This window comes from Podarcis filfolensis (genome assembly GCF_964270895.1).
Source record: "Podarcis filfolensis genome assembly, chromosome: 8".
Taxonomy (NCBI): Eukaryota; Metazoa; Chordata; class Lepidosauria; order Squamata; family Lacertidae; genus Podarcis; species Podarcis filfolensis.
In genome coordinates, this window is record NC_139611.1 from 8517452 (window position 1) to 8532328 (window position 14877).

General features: G+C 47.6%; 2 protein-coding genes across 3 annotated transcripts in view; both read left to right on the plus strand.

Moving 5' to 3' along the window:
• WSCD2 (WSC domain containing 2) overlaps positions 1–14877 on the plus strand; it is an 80442-nt gene that overhangs the window by 18669 nt on the left and 46896 nt on the right. For both annotated transcript variants that reach the window (XR_014551810.1, XM_083629470.1), the window contains exon 2: positions 6509–7474. Coding sequence is in view for 1 of the 2 variants with exons in the window: in XM_083629470.1 (XP_083485596.1) it covers positions 7093–7474 (382 nt within the window). In the remaining variant the exon portion in view is untranslated. The remainder of the gene's footprint in view (positions 1–6508; positions 7475–14877) is intronic.
• Positions 1–14877, plus strand: part of LOC310769870 (uncharacterized protein) — a 177017-nt gene that overhangs the window by 2217 nt on the left and 159923 nt on the right. The window lies entirely within an intron of this gene.

Below are 14877 nucleotides of genomic sequence, written 5' to 3' on the forward strand. Positions count from 1 at the left end.
TGATTGGTCCTAGAACAATAGGATCCAAAAGGCAGCAGTCTGATTGGTCCTAGAACAATAGGATTCAGAATGCAGCAGTCTGATTGGTCCTAGAACAATGCAGCAGTATGATTGGTTGGCAGGAACCACCCAATCATGCTCCAGATAGAAGTGAATCCACAACCTGATTGGCTTACAGTAGAATTCCGGAATTAGCCAATCATGTGCAGCCCATTGTGTAAATAATGTATATAAAGCAGATACTTTGAGGGGACATTCATTCATTCCTCCTCACTACTATGAGCTGAATAAAGAGCATGAAATCACTTTGCGACTCTGAGTATATTTCACCCCGTCTCTCCCAGAGCAGTGGAGGAGCAGCCCGGGGACCGCATGGGTGGGCAGGCTCCTAGCCACTCCGAGACAGAGTGGAGAAGTGTGATTTTCACTCCCCGTTCCACGCCTAACCAACCCCTAGGTATTGCCCTTGAGATTGTTTCCTTCCTCCAGGAGAGCCAATGATCTGAGAGTCTGTCATGGATCTGGTGGGCGGTCAGATGTAGAGGCAGTGGCGTCGCAACAGGGGGGGGCACCCTGGGTGCCATGTCTGGGTGGTTGGTGACAAGAAGACACCCCGCAGTGGCTCGTGGTGGCGTTAGCAGCCATTGCGCCACTACAGTCGCATGTGGAGTATCCTCCATTTGCGGCTGCAGCTTTGAGCAGAGGATCCCGGAAGACACAAGACCTACCCACTCTGGAAGAATGGCAGATCAAGGTGATAGACTATATGGGACTGGCAGAAATGACTGGCAGAATCCGGGACCAGGGGAGAGAGACAGCGGAAGAAGACTGGAAGAAATTTAAGGACTATCTTAAGAAATATTGTAAAATTATTGAATGTTAGAAGGACGCTGGTTTAGAATTTATGTGGTTTTCAGCTGTAATGGATAAGTAAAAGAAAAAGAAAGGTCAAAATTTGAATGAGAATGAAGGGAAAGGATTTGTTGAATCAAATAAATTAGAAATTGGAATACAGAAAGGGGAGGTATGAGGAAGTCGGGGAAGTAAGTTATAAGAAAATAAGGGATTGAAAGTATACTTGTTCTTATTTTTGTTTGTGTGTATTTTTTTTGTTTTTTTTTGTATTGTTCTGTTTTTATATAATTTTTGAAACTTTAATAAAAATCTTTTTTTTAAAAAAAAAAGAGCAGAGGATCCCGACGCTGGCAGCAAACCGCTATGTACAGAGCATGTGCAGCGACTCCACCGTCAGACGCTGGGCAGGAGGGCGGGGGGTTGCGGTGGAGAGCCTGCCGCAGCAGAAGAGCCTGCCGCGGCGCTCCGACCGACGGGTGGGCTCTTCCCCGGACTCAACTCTTGGGCCCTGGACTCTCGGCCTGGCGCCCCTGAGAGCCTGGCGCCTGGGTGCCCAGCACCCCTAGCGCCTATGGGAAAGACGGCCCTGGCAGGGATCACAGCTAAGGAGTGAGAGCCAGCCACTTTTGGAGGAAGTCCATTCTCTGGTTGCACAGCAGCACTGACAGAGGAACAGGAGTGCCGAGGGAGTGGACCGTCCCTGGCACCACTATCCCAGTAGGGTGCCATCGCGGCGCCCCCCGACACATGCTGTGCACCCCCCTGCGCGCCGGGTGCCATGCCCCCACAGGTGGCACGTCACGCCCCAAGAAAGCGGGCCACGTCCCCAGGATGCGCGACCACGCCCCCGGGGTGTGCGTCACCCTCCGGGGGGCGCCAGCCATGCACCCGCCTGCTCTCCACCCCCGGTAGCAGCGCATGCAGCTTTGCCACTGCACAGCAGCAGAGAAAATCGCGAAGTCCACATCCATACAACTCCATGCACCACTGCCTGGCTCAGAGAAACCCCTGCAAACCGAATCAAGTACTGCTCCATAGCAATTGTTGTTCTACAATTCTGTTCACCATATATATATATATATATATATATATATATATATATATATATATAAAGATATTTATTGAGATTTTACAAAAACATAAGTTTACAAAATAGAAAAAAGTCACATAGAAAGAAAAAGATACAAAAAAGAAGACATAGAAAAATACATAAAAAAGAAGCTCCCGTTACGCTCCGGAGCCCCTTGCGGGGTTCCTTCGCAAATCCGGGGGGCGCTAAGGGTGCCCGCCGAGTCCCACGTTCACAGGCTTCTCCTGCCTGTGATTTTCGAAAGGGTCTCCGCTTCGCCGTAGCGGACAGACCCAATTTCCGCGGAGCTTCTCCCTCCAGACTAGAAGGAGACCGCCATTGCCATTGGCGCCGCCTCCGGAAGTCTACAATTCCGTTCACCATATAGATGGGTTTATGAAGCATTTCTGTATCCTTCTGCTGTGCTGAAGAAGAATTCCGCGAAACAGTGGGTATATCCGGAATCACTGGACGTCATAAAACAAAGCTTTATGGCTTTTTTTTCACCAGATAAGAATATAACCCATTGCTTCTCTGAGAGACTTGCATAGCCCACAAAGACTTTCAGAGACCTGTAAGACTTACGTTTATTTGGTTCTATGTTTTCAAGAGAATCCATCAAGAGTGTATATTTTGTGACTTTCACAGATTTAGAAGATTTCTGTTTATTTGGTTTTGCAGAGAGTGCATATTTCATATATTTCATATTGTTCTTTATAGTTCTTTATATGTTCTTTATAGATTATATAAAGCGTTTATATTGACATCGCATTGTTGTACTTGGTCATCGTGTTCCCTTTGGATATTACTGATATTTGTTTGCAACACAGGGGTTTAAATGTTTGGTTACTCAGAGAAACCCCTGGCAGAGTTTGCCAGTCCTCCTCTCCTTTCTTGTGTAGGTTGAAATGGAAGATTCTAGAAGGCCAGTTAGCTATCCCCCCTCCCTCTTGGAACAATGAAAGGGCCCTGAAGTTGGTCGCAATAAACTTCCCGCTTCAGAGAGCAAGATGTGTTTGAATAATTACACGAGGAAGCAGAATTAAAACATTTATTTATACTCCATGCCGTCTACACCAGCGATATTTTAAACTTAATCATCTCAAGACAGATGGTGGAACATTTGGGCCTATTAAATTAATGGCATTCAATGTTCTCCATTTATTTTCTTCTCGGTTATTTTTGGACATTTGTCATATTTCTTTTCTTTTCTTTTTTGCGATGGGAAAGAAATGAATAAAGGTAAACAATGGATATGCCCAGAGCTGGGGTCCACCACTACAAATGTCAGAGTCTCTTCCATGGAACACGGGAAGAAATGTTACTCATTATGCATTTATTTAGGGCTTTTCACGGCATTGGGAGTGTCCATTGTACTGTCACAGTGGTGACACCAACCCCGTAAGGTAGGTCTGTCTAAGAGATTGCCAAGGGTGATGGAAAGTCAGAGTCCAACAACATCTGGGCAGCCACAGCTTCTCCTGCACAATGTCATTACTTTCTGCATGAAAATAATAATAATAATAATAATAATAATAATAATAATAATAATAATAATATATTATTTATACCCTGCCCATCTGGCTGGGCTTCCCCAGCCACTCTGGGTGGCTTTCAACAAATATTAAAATACAGTAATGCATCAAACATGCAGAGATGGGGAAAGCTGCATCTGTGGAATTTCTGCCTGAAAAGTTGTTTGAGGACAGGGAACGGTAGATTTCAAGGATGGAAAAAGAGCCTCCTGTTGATTTCTTGAGTCCTTGAGACAGTTGCTGTGTTTCATGTGGAAAGAAAAAGCTGTCTGTTGTCTGGGTGTGTTTTTCCCCCTTTCCCAGATGAGCTGCGGAATCCATATTGGCCTTTTAAAATTCTGGCAGTGGTGAACTTTAATTTTCAGTTTGGGTGTTTGCAGGGAAATTGCAGGGAGGCCCAACGCAAGCGGACCCCTTCACAGTCTTTGTGGTATCAAAATGCTTCCCCACCCCCTCCCTCCATCCTGTGTGTCTGTATTTAAGAGAGAAATGAGTCACAGTTGGTTAAACAGCTCTTTGAGGTGTTAAAACTAAAACTTCTTTTCACATACACACCAAAGAGTTGCATTTTCCACTCAGTAAACGTTTCTGGGGTGAAGCAGCCCAGAACAGAGTAAACTTTACTTCCACCTCTGCGATTCATTTTGTCGTGGAGCAAAATACCCAGTACCTTTACGATAAGACATTTCCATGTTCTCCATTGGCTTTAAAAACTCTGAGAGGAGGACATTCCCTTGGGGGTTCACAAAAGAGACACACACAGAGGAACTGGAAACAGTTTATGCTGTGTACAATAGGCTCTGCTTTTGTACGAAAGCACCTTCTCCCAACCAAAGGGAGCTTTTCTTCTCTCTGCACTTCCCTAAATTCATCCCAAACCAACTGGGCAACACCGTACTCCATATGCAGACTTTTCATCCATTTATTCCAGAATATATAAAGGGAAAAGGTAAAGGACCCCTGGACCACTGGTGGAGGAAGGGGGGTGCGGTGGGGGTGGTCCGTCTGGGTGTCATCCCTGAGGGGTGTTTGATATTGCTGGGCCCCCCTGGGATGCTTGTGGCCGGTGGTGCCCCCCTGGGCCGCTCGCCGTGGGTGCCACCGTGGGCGGCTAGTCCACCTCTGCCCTGGATGGTTAAGTCCAGTCAAAGGTGACTATGGGGTTGCAGTGCTCATCTCGCTTTCAGGCGGAGGGAGCCGGTGTTCGTCCGCAGACAGCTTTCCGGGTCATGTGGCCAGCAGGACTAAACTGCTTCTGGCACAGGTGGTACATGACCCCAGTCAAGCTTGCGAAAATATATCACTTGCCCGATAATAAATGTTGGAAATGTAAAGAAACTGAAGGTACATTCTTTCACCTTTGGTGGACGTGCCCAAGAATTAAGGCTTTCTGGGAAATGATCTATAATGAAATGAAAAAGGTATTTAAATATACCTTCCTGAAGAAACCAGAGGCCTTTCTCCTGGGTATGGTCGGATAACTGGTGTCAAAGAAGGACAGAACATTTTTTATGTATGCTACAACAGCAGCAAGAATACTCATCGCAAAGTATTGGAAGACACAAGATCTACCCACCGTGGAAGAATGGCAGATGAAGATGATGGACTATATGGAATTGGCGGAAATGACTGGCAGAATCCGAGACTTGGGAGAAGAGGTGGTGGAGGAAGACTGGAATAAATTTAAAGACTATCTTCAGAAATATTGTAAAATTAATGAATGTTAAAATTATGTTCGGATTGGCAATAAGTGGTATTTAGCAACAAAAGTTAATAAGAATATGCAAAAATGAATTGATAAATGGAGGAAAATATAGAGTTATAATATGTTATGAAGTAGAGTTAAGATAAATGAAAGAGGGTAAGGATTTGCTGAATTGATTATGTAAATGGGAATGCAAAAAGGGGAGGTGTGAGGAGGTCAAGGAAACAAGCAAATGAGCTTAAAAATATCAAAAACGGATTTGTGTTTTGTATTTTTCTCTTTTTTCTTTTTTATGTATTTTTGAATTTTTTATTTTTTTTTCTTGGTTTTTCTTTTATTCTGTGAACCTTTGTTTTTGTAAAACTCTAATAAATATCTTATAAAAAAATATATAAAAAAATAAACTGCTTCTGGCACAACGGGACACCGTGACAGAAACCAGAGCGCATGGAAATGCCGTTTACCTTCCCGCCGCAGCAGTACCTGCCACTACACATTCAAAAGACTACCTGAGCCGTGAATGGGGGTATCAAGAGCACCCCAGACTGAGAGTTCAGGGCCCAATCCTATGACCTAGGGGTGCTAAACTGGGAGGGGAGGGAGGGCAAATGCCCCCCAGTAATGGGGATTGCTGTATTTTTTGCTCTATAAGACGCACCAGACCACAAGACGCAGCTAGTTTTTGGAGGAGGAAAAAAAAATATATTCTGAATCTCAGAAGCCAGAACAGCAAGAGGGATCGCTGCGCAGTGAAAGCAGCAATCCCTCTTGCTGTTCTGGCTTCTGTGATAGCTGCGCAGCCTGCATTCGCTCCATAAGACGCACACACATTTCCCCTTACTTTTTAGGAGGGAAAAAGTGAGTCTTATAGAGCCAAAAATACGGTAAATTATGGGGGTTTAATGATGAGGGGGAAGACCATGTGTGCCACCTGGAGTTCCTCAGAGAAGAAGGTGGGATTTAAACATAGTAAATCAAGAAAACAAACAAATCAATCGCATGTTGTCCCAGGAGTCATTTCTTTCTCCTAGCCCAACTCACTTCTGTTATGAGAACTCTTGTGGGGAAAGTTCAGGCAATAGAGCCTGCGAGCGAAAGCTTCCCCCTTACCTGCATGATCCTTTTGATGCCAACATGACGCAGGTATCCTCCCAATTTTATGTGTAGCCTGGCCTTGTGAGGGGAAGAAAAACAGGCACCAGAACCCAGGAGCTCCAGAGATGAATATGGTTGAAGTTCACTGTTTCATATAATAAGCAGCCACTTGCTGGTTTCCAGCCTCCAGCGTATAATTCATCCTCCTGCTCTCTCTTCCTGACACGTTTTCTCCTCTTTGATTTTCAGGTAGAGTGTTCTCGTTTGGATGCTGCGGCAGTGAGAGGAGGTTTGTTTCGCAAAGTTCCCAACCGTTCCTTTATTCCTAGGAAGTCCCTGGATATGTCGCCGTTCTTCGCCTGAAAGGGGAGTCCCTCCTGCCTCTTCTGTTTGACGTCAAAACAACCCATCCCATCAGCAAAGGGAATCCAGTCGGCTTTCAGAACACATCACTCTCCCAAACATGATCCCTCCATCGATGGAATCTCTGGTCCAGATTCTGAGGGGATGTGAAGGGGAGGCGCCAACAGAAAACGATGCTTTGAGAAAGCACCACCTTATCTCAGAGCAGGACTGATATCTATAATAAGACAATACACCTTTCCTTTCCAAGTCTAGGCCTGGGGGACCATTAGAATCGTGGGGTGTTTGGGGCACCCAATATGTCGAAATGCCGCATTTGAGCCATCGACAATAGCACACCCTTCCATTTTGGCCTTTGACATCAACCACAATTTATTTCACCTGCTTGGGAATTCCTTCGCAAGCTCAGAGCTGGAGCCTTTCTGCGCGTTGCGGATTTGTGCCCAGTCGAGGAACGTAATGAAACCGGCATGGCCAAGCTCCTGCTAAAGTTCCAGCGGTATTTTCGGCGGAAACCCATCCGCTTCTTCACCTTGATTGCCCTCTACCTGACGGCTGGGAGTTTGGTGTTCCTCCATGCTAGCTTCACCGGAGAGGTGAGAGTCACGGAGAATGTGCCCAGGGCCAATGACGGGCCCGGGAATGGGATGGAAGCCCAGTCTTTGGTGACGCTACAACTTGGCCGGGAGTTTAAAGAGACACCGGAATCGTTGACCGTGGCCCGGAGGTATGGATCTTGGTTTAAGAGCCCTTCCAAAGATACAGCGGCGAGGAGCAAGATAGGGGACTACGGCGGGACTTGGAGTAGAGCCCTCAAGGGCAGGAACGTGCGAGAGAAGGAAGAAGACAGAGGTAACATCTCCTTTGAGCGGCTATATGGGAGGCAAATGAAAGCTTTTGGTTTGGAATGGAACGTAAAAGTTTTGCAGGGTTTTCTGAAATCCAGCCTCTTTTCCTTCCCTGTTTGTTTGCTTGTTTGTTTTGCAAACATCTTCTCTCTACAGCTGACATCCTTATGAGGACTATGTCAAATATTCCCCCGGTTTGAATTTGGGGTCAAAAATAATGATTGTCAAACGTTCAGAATCTGAAATTCAATTCTGTCTCCTGCTTTTGCTTTTGTTCCATTCTGAACTTTTGCTGCTGCTTCCTCCTTCTCCCTGGTTGGGTGATCCCGACCCAATCAGGGATCACAGTGCAGCCAGTTCCAGCCAATCAGGGAGCCCAGCAAATAAATATATTGTTTGTTGACTGTGGCCCGGAGGTATATTTGTTGTTTCTTTCTTTATTTTACTTTCATAAGTAAGTATGTTTCTTTCTTTATTTTACTTTCCTATTTTATTTCAATATGTTTATAAATGACCCATGTCGGTCCTTTCTGGCCTAAAAATAGGGGGGGAGTGTGGATAATAAAATAAGAAGAAAATGAATTAGAATAAAAATTTGAAAAGAAGAAGCAAGCAATAACCTGGTTATGATTTCTGCTTGTTGTAGTTGACTGGGGGAGTGGCTGTTTACAAAACTGAATTAGACTGAATTTCATTTGAGCTTTCACGGGACATAGAAACCTCTTCCAGAAATATAGCAGAATATGGTGCAAGTTTAATGCTTATTTCCATATAATTTGCTTCCAGAAAAAAAGGTTTATAAGCAATATGGAAATGAGTGCTGAACTTGCTCTGTGCTCCCTATATTTCTGGAAGTGGCTTTTCCATCGTATGAAAGCTCAGATATAATGCTGAAATCAACAGTTATGGAAATGTCGTGAAAATGGAATAAGCGGTCATGCAAATGCAGCCTTAGCGAATTGGATGATTTTCTGATACTATGACAAGAAATCATAGTAAGCTCCCCTCTACAAAGTCAGGACATTGGTCTTTGTAGCCCAGAACGGTCAGCTCAGTGATGGAATTCTCTTCCCTTGGTGTGGATTTTAAAGCAGGTTTCAGTAAGCCACACGCTTTCAAATTGCATCTTCTTCAATAAAACTGCCCCTCCCCCATAGCTGTCAACTTACAGATTTGAAAATAAGGGACCAGTGGCCTCGAAAATAAGGGATCAGCAGCCAAAATAAGGGATTTTGCGGACACAAATATGTTCAACTTTCGAGCCAAAGGCAGAAAGCCCAGCCAGCAGCCAAACAAAGCCTCAAGCGGTGGTTCCCACAGCGCAGCAACCCGGCAAAGGGGATGCAGCAAGGAAAACCACTGTCACCTCTCCGCTGGGAAGCGCTGAGCAAAGGCGAGTCCCCAGGCAACGTGGCCGATTTGATCGGCACAAGGCATGCAAGCTCCACCCCCCCAGTCGTTCTTAGACTCCTTATTGGGTGAGCAACGCAGCCAAGCAACACAGTTGGAGCCTCCCTCTTCCCTGGCCAGTAGGGAGGGAGGGAGAGGAGCTGCTTCCTTTGAAACCCGGGAAATTTAAGGGACATCATCAATAAGGGACAGCAGCGGGACACAGCGCTGGGATAAGGGACTTTCCCGCCAAATAAGGGACGGTTGACAGCTATGCCCACCCCCGATCTGTTTTTTAAAAAATCACTGTTAAATGTGGCTGCCCTCGTCAGCTTTGATTATTTTTATTTATCATTTTTTCCACAGTGTTGGGAACCACCTTGGGTGGGCTAGTGCCCCGAAAGGTGGCCTAGAAACAATTTCATAAGAAAATAGAAACAACAATATTTGTTCTCCAAAAGCATCCATTAAAATGTGCCGATAAATTCTTTTAAAAAACAAATCAATTGCAAATGAATGTGGACATTAAGAGAACCAAACTTAACTGAAAAACACTTACAGCTCTGCCCACCAAAACCTTTGCTCCTTGCTCCCCCAGAATTTGCCACCTGAGGCAATCGCCTCACTCTGCCGTCCCCGAGTGTTGGGGGTGGCTGGAGGGCCTTGTTTTCCTATTTGAAGAGTCAGATGGGGGGCTGATTTGGCTCAGGTCAGGTGTTCTTCAAAGCCAAAAGCCCAGGCATCATCACATCCCTTTCATTTTGCTCCGCTGATGGTGTCTTTTGACTGGTGACTTATGGGGACTGTCTGGAGAGCACTTAGTGCCTTGAAGGCCTCATTTACTCTACCTGACAGGTTGCTTATATTTTTGGAGAGGAGAGGATGCCGCCGTGCCGCTGCTTCATTCATTACAAAGTAGAAGGGCAGCCCAGAGCCTCCTCTGTCATTCCGATGCCATAGTCCCCAGAACCCTTGTTAATATGTCGTAAGCAAAATGTGGGGACAGAGGGAAGCTTTTTCTCCCTATCTCACAACCCCAGAACATCTGAGGAACCTGAATGTTGGAAGATCCAGGACTTTAATAATAATAATAATAATAATAATAATAATAATAATAATAATAATTTATATCCCGCCCTCCCCAGCCGAAGCTGGGCTCAGAGCGGCTAACAACAATAAAAGTAGCACAGCATTCTAAAATCAATTCATTCTAAAATCAATTCAAGATCAAATTAATTGCAACCATTGGGCTAGAGTTCATTGCAAGAAGTGAGGTTACAGGGAACCAGACAGAGGGCCTTCTCGGTAGTGGTGCCCGCCCTGTGGAACGCCCTCCCATCAGATGTGAAGGAAATAAGCAGCTATCTTATCTTTAAAATACATCTGAAGGCAGCCCTGTTTAGGGAAGTTTTTAATATTTAATGCTGTATTGTTTTAACACTCGATTGGGAGCATAGCTGTCAAGTGTCCCTTATTTGGCGGGACAGTCCCTTATCCCAGCGCCGTGTCCCGTTGCTGTCCCTTATTGATGAGGCTTCATTTGGCTGCTGGCTGGGCTTTCTGCCTTTGGCTTAGAGGGGCTCAGAAGTTGAACATACCTGTGCTCGGAAAATCCCTTATTTTGGCTGCTGATCCCTTATTTTCAAGGCTGCTGGTCCCTTATTGTCAAATCTGTAAGTTGGGTGGGGTATAAATAATAAATTATTATTATTATATAGTGGTACCTCTGGATGCGAACGGGATCCGTTCTGGAGCCCCGTTTGCATCCAGAGCAGAACGCAACCTGCGTCTGCGCATGTGCGGGTTGCGATTTGCCACTTCTGCATATGCGTGAGCGGCAAAACCCGGAAGTAACGCGTTCTGTTACTTCCGGGTCGCCACGGAGCATAACCTGAAAACGCTCAACCTGAAGCGACTTCAACCCGAGGTATGACTATATTATTATTCAGCTGGCTCCCCTTATATCCTGATATTCTTATGTTCATATCATGCTTTTCTGATTAATATGCCAGATATCTGGATTAATACAAAGCTGAGATCCAGGGCAGGGAAGCCTTTTCAGCTTGAGGAAACAGTTCTTCATGCGGCCAGAGGCAACAGTTGATGGAGCACCGGATGCGAAACATACTAGGCATGAGGCATCCACACAGCTCAGGGATAAAGCAACTCAAGGAGGCCCTGGGGGAAGGCCAGCGAGGGCCGTGTCCTATGGGAAGTTCAGAGGGCCAGTCAGAGAGACAGACCCATTCCGCCCAGTTTAGACGAGCATCAAAGCTTCACTTGGCCATCTTTGGGTACCAGCGACGAAGGCATCCGCCAAACACTCATCACAAAAACAGCACCACCTGTGAACAAGACCACAGAGTAATAGAGTTGGAAGGGACCACAGCGGTCATCTAGTCCAACCCCCTGCAATGTGTGAGACTTGAACCCATAAGAGCCAACTCTTAGGAGCCGTGGGGGCTTTGGCCCCCATAGTAAAATATTAGGGGGGGCGCAAAGTTGATGAGCATTCCCATTCAAATGGTGTGTGTGCGCACTGTGTCATGTGATGGATCGTGCGGGGCGGGTTTTATCTGAGCCCCCGCAATATTTTGTTCAGATTGGCACACCCTGCTTGAACCCACAGCCCTGAGATTAAGAGTCCCATGCTCTACTGACTGAACTATAAGTGTATGTATATGTTTGTGGGGTTGCCACACTCAGGAGAAGGGCAAGGTTTGCAGAAGGTCAAACGTTCTTTCGGAAAGAATCGGCAGCGGCGGCGGGATGGGTGGTTGGTTGGTGGGTTGGGTTTATCCAGAACAGCCCGCTGAAAGGTTAGCAGGCTCAGTGGGCACAGAATGCTGTCAACATGGGAAAGGGTGTGGGATGGAGTCTCAGAGCTAGCCCACCTGTGAGGCACAGTGAGGCGGTTGCCTGAGGGTGGCACACTCCCAAGGGTGATGGTGGGGCATAGCAGGGGTGGGTGGGGATATGAAACATCGCACCCTGGCCCATCCCATCCTGGAAGAAGACATGGGTGGCTGCTGAGAGCTGGGGCGCTCATGCTGCAGCATTTTGTTGCAGTTCTGATTTGCCACAGCCATCGAAGAGTCCACCCTCTTTCCTTTCCCTGCGTAAAACCTTGCAAGAAAGCTTGTTACACCCTGATGCCATCTTCTCAGGAATTCTCCAGTTGCCTCTAGATTCGCTTCCCTCGTTCGAAGTCGCCAGGGCACCTGTGCTAGACCCCGGGGGGGGGGGGGTTACCGAGAGGCGTGGTCAGAGTCCGGTCCTGGATCGAGGGTCTGGAGACTGTCCACCAAGGGTGAAGCGGGGTCCAAGGCAAGGAGCCGGGCGTGATCAGGTACTCTGGAAGAACAGGTCTGGGTGCTGGCAGAAACAGGTTTCCAATGACGTTGCTCCCGCAACCTGGGCCTGGGCTGACTGGCCTTTATCTCCTCTGAGGCCAGGGGCGGTCCCGGCCCACAGATGACCCACCTCTTCTGGCCTTAAGGCGAGCACTCCTCCTGAAAGAACTTAGTTCCCTCCGCCTCTCTGCCCTGAGCCTCTGCAGCTCAGGAGAGGCTGGAGGGTTACTGGACCCAGGGGCAGCTTCACCTTCCCCTGACGGGGCTGAGAGTGGAGCACCTGCAGGCAATGGGTCCTCAATCCCCTCCGGAGCCAGAGTGGATACATCTGGTGTCTGCTCCTGAGGATCCGGCACAGGTGCGGGTCCTTCAGATTCAAGCCCCTGCCCCGGCTCAGCCGGCCCTGGAGGCGGGGACTCCTGTGCAGGCTGGGACTCCTCAGGTTCAGCTTCTGAATCAGATTCCCAGGCCATCACAGCACCCCTTTCCAACACCAGCTCCCCTCCAAACCAAAACAGTGGCGCCATTTCCCTCCTCCTCCTCGCGAGCTTTTGGCTTGGTTGCCACGCTCTGTGAACAAAGGAGAGGGGGCTGGACCCGTTTGGGGGAACATATTTGGCCGGGCTCATTAGTTTAATTTGAAATGACAATCAGAGAATCTCTACCAGATGGTGAGTGAAGACTCAACTGTCAGTGGCGGCACAGTCGGCCATCGCGTTCCCAGCCATATGCAAGGTGTCTGCAACAATTAACCTCCGCTAGGACGGCTCCTAATTCCTAATGAGGGTGACAGCGATTGGCCTTGGGAAATAACGGCATCACTCGACGTGGGTGAGCAGTGTCTGTCACTGACACACGCCCCTCCGTTGACTCTCGTAAAAAGGTGGGCGAGGAGATGCAAATCGTTCCCCCATTCAACACAACAGCTTCCCCTTTCTAGACGGCTGTGTTTGTTTGGAGTAGGGCTGCGTCGAAAGCCGGCTCCAGCCCTGCTCCTCTGCAAGAGTCTCCAAAGAGGCTGCCAATGGGCGCCCCTCTGGCCCACCATCCTCTTCTCACAGTGGCCAAGAAGATGCTCCAAAGGGAAACTAGTGAGCAGGACCTGAGCACAAGAGCAACGTTCCCTGGTTTCCAGGGGCGTAGCGTGGGTTGCAGGCATCCGGGGCAGAACAAATGTTGCAACCTCCAGTAGACTGGCCAGCAGAGTCTCTGCTTGCAAACTAGCCCCAACCTGGGAGCGGAGAAACATGAAACCAGGGGCGCCAGTGTGTTACCTCACCCTCCTGTCCTTGCAGCTAGGCGCTCTGGACAATGCATGCGGCTATAATAATAATAATAATAATAATTATTATTATTATTATTATTATTATTATTATTATTATTTATTTGTACCCCGCCCATCTGGCTGGGCTTCCCCAGCCACTCTGGGTGGCTTCCAAAAAAATATTAAAATACTGCAATACATCAAACACTAAAAGCTTCCCTAAACAGGGCTGCCTTCAGATGTCTTCTAAAAGTCTGGTAGTTGTTGTTCTCTTTGACATCTGGTGGGAGGGTGTTCCACAGGGAGGGCGCCACTACTGAGAAGGCCCTCTGCCTGGTTCCCCGTAACTTGGCTTCTTGCAGTGAGGGAACCACCAGAAGGCCCTTGGTGCTGGAGCTCAGTGTCCGGGTAGAACGATGGGGGCGGAGACGTTCCTTCAGGTATACTGGGCCGAGGCCGTTTAGGGCTTTAAAGGTCAGCGCCAACACTTTGAATTGTGCTCGGAAACGTACTGGGAGCCAATGTAGGTCTTTCAAGACCGGTGTTATATTGTCTCGGCGGCCGCTCCCAGTCACCAGTCTGGCTGCCGCGTTCTGGATTAGTTGTAGTTTCCGGGTCACCTTCAAAGGTAGCCCCACGTAGAGCGCATTGCAGTAGTCCAAGAGGGAGATAACCCAAACGCTTTCCCACCTTCCTCTCCCTCCCTCCCTCCCTCCTCAGTGGGTGGCGATGCCGGCCTCCTCCTCCCTTTTGGGTAGCCTAGGCGTGGGGCTTGCAGAGGCGACCCTTTGCCGGCCACGAGGAAAAGGAGTTACTGCAGCAACAAAGGCCCAGCCTGGGCATGGATTGCCTGCATGTGGCTCCAGCCTCAGTGAGGAAGCCTGTCATGGGGGCGCCTTGTTGTACCTCCTCAGAAATCTGTGGTTGGGGCCACGGGCCCCCCCTGCCCCTCATGCTGTGCCACTGATGGTTTCCCACAACTGGTACAGACCCTCCAAGTGTCCCTATTTTCCAGGAACAGAAGCAGTCCCAGTTTCTGATTTGAACCCCAAATCTCCCACTTTTCCTTAGGATGTCCCTATTTCCATTGGAGAAATGTTGGGACGGTATGGAGTTATGCGGCACCTGAGCCAAGTAGATAAGTAGCTATGCAACCTTTAGAAGACACCTGAAGGCAGCTCTGTATAGGGAAGTTTTAAAAAAAGTTGTATTATGTTTTTATATATGTTAGAAGCTTCCCAGAGTGACTGGGGCAACCCCATCAGATGGGTTGGGTACTATTATTATTATTATTATTATTATTATTATTATTATTATTATTATTATTTAAAGGTAAAGAGACCCCTGACCGTTAAGTCCAGTCACGGACAACCCTGGGGTTGAGGTGCTCATTTTGCTTTA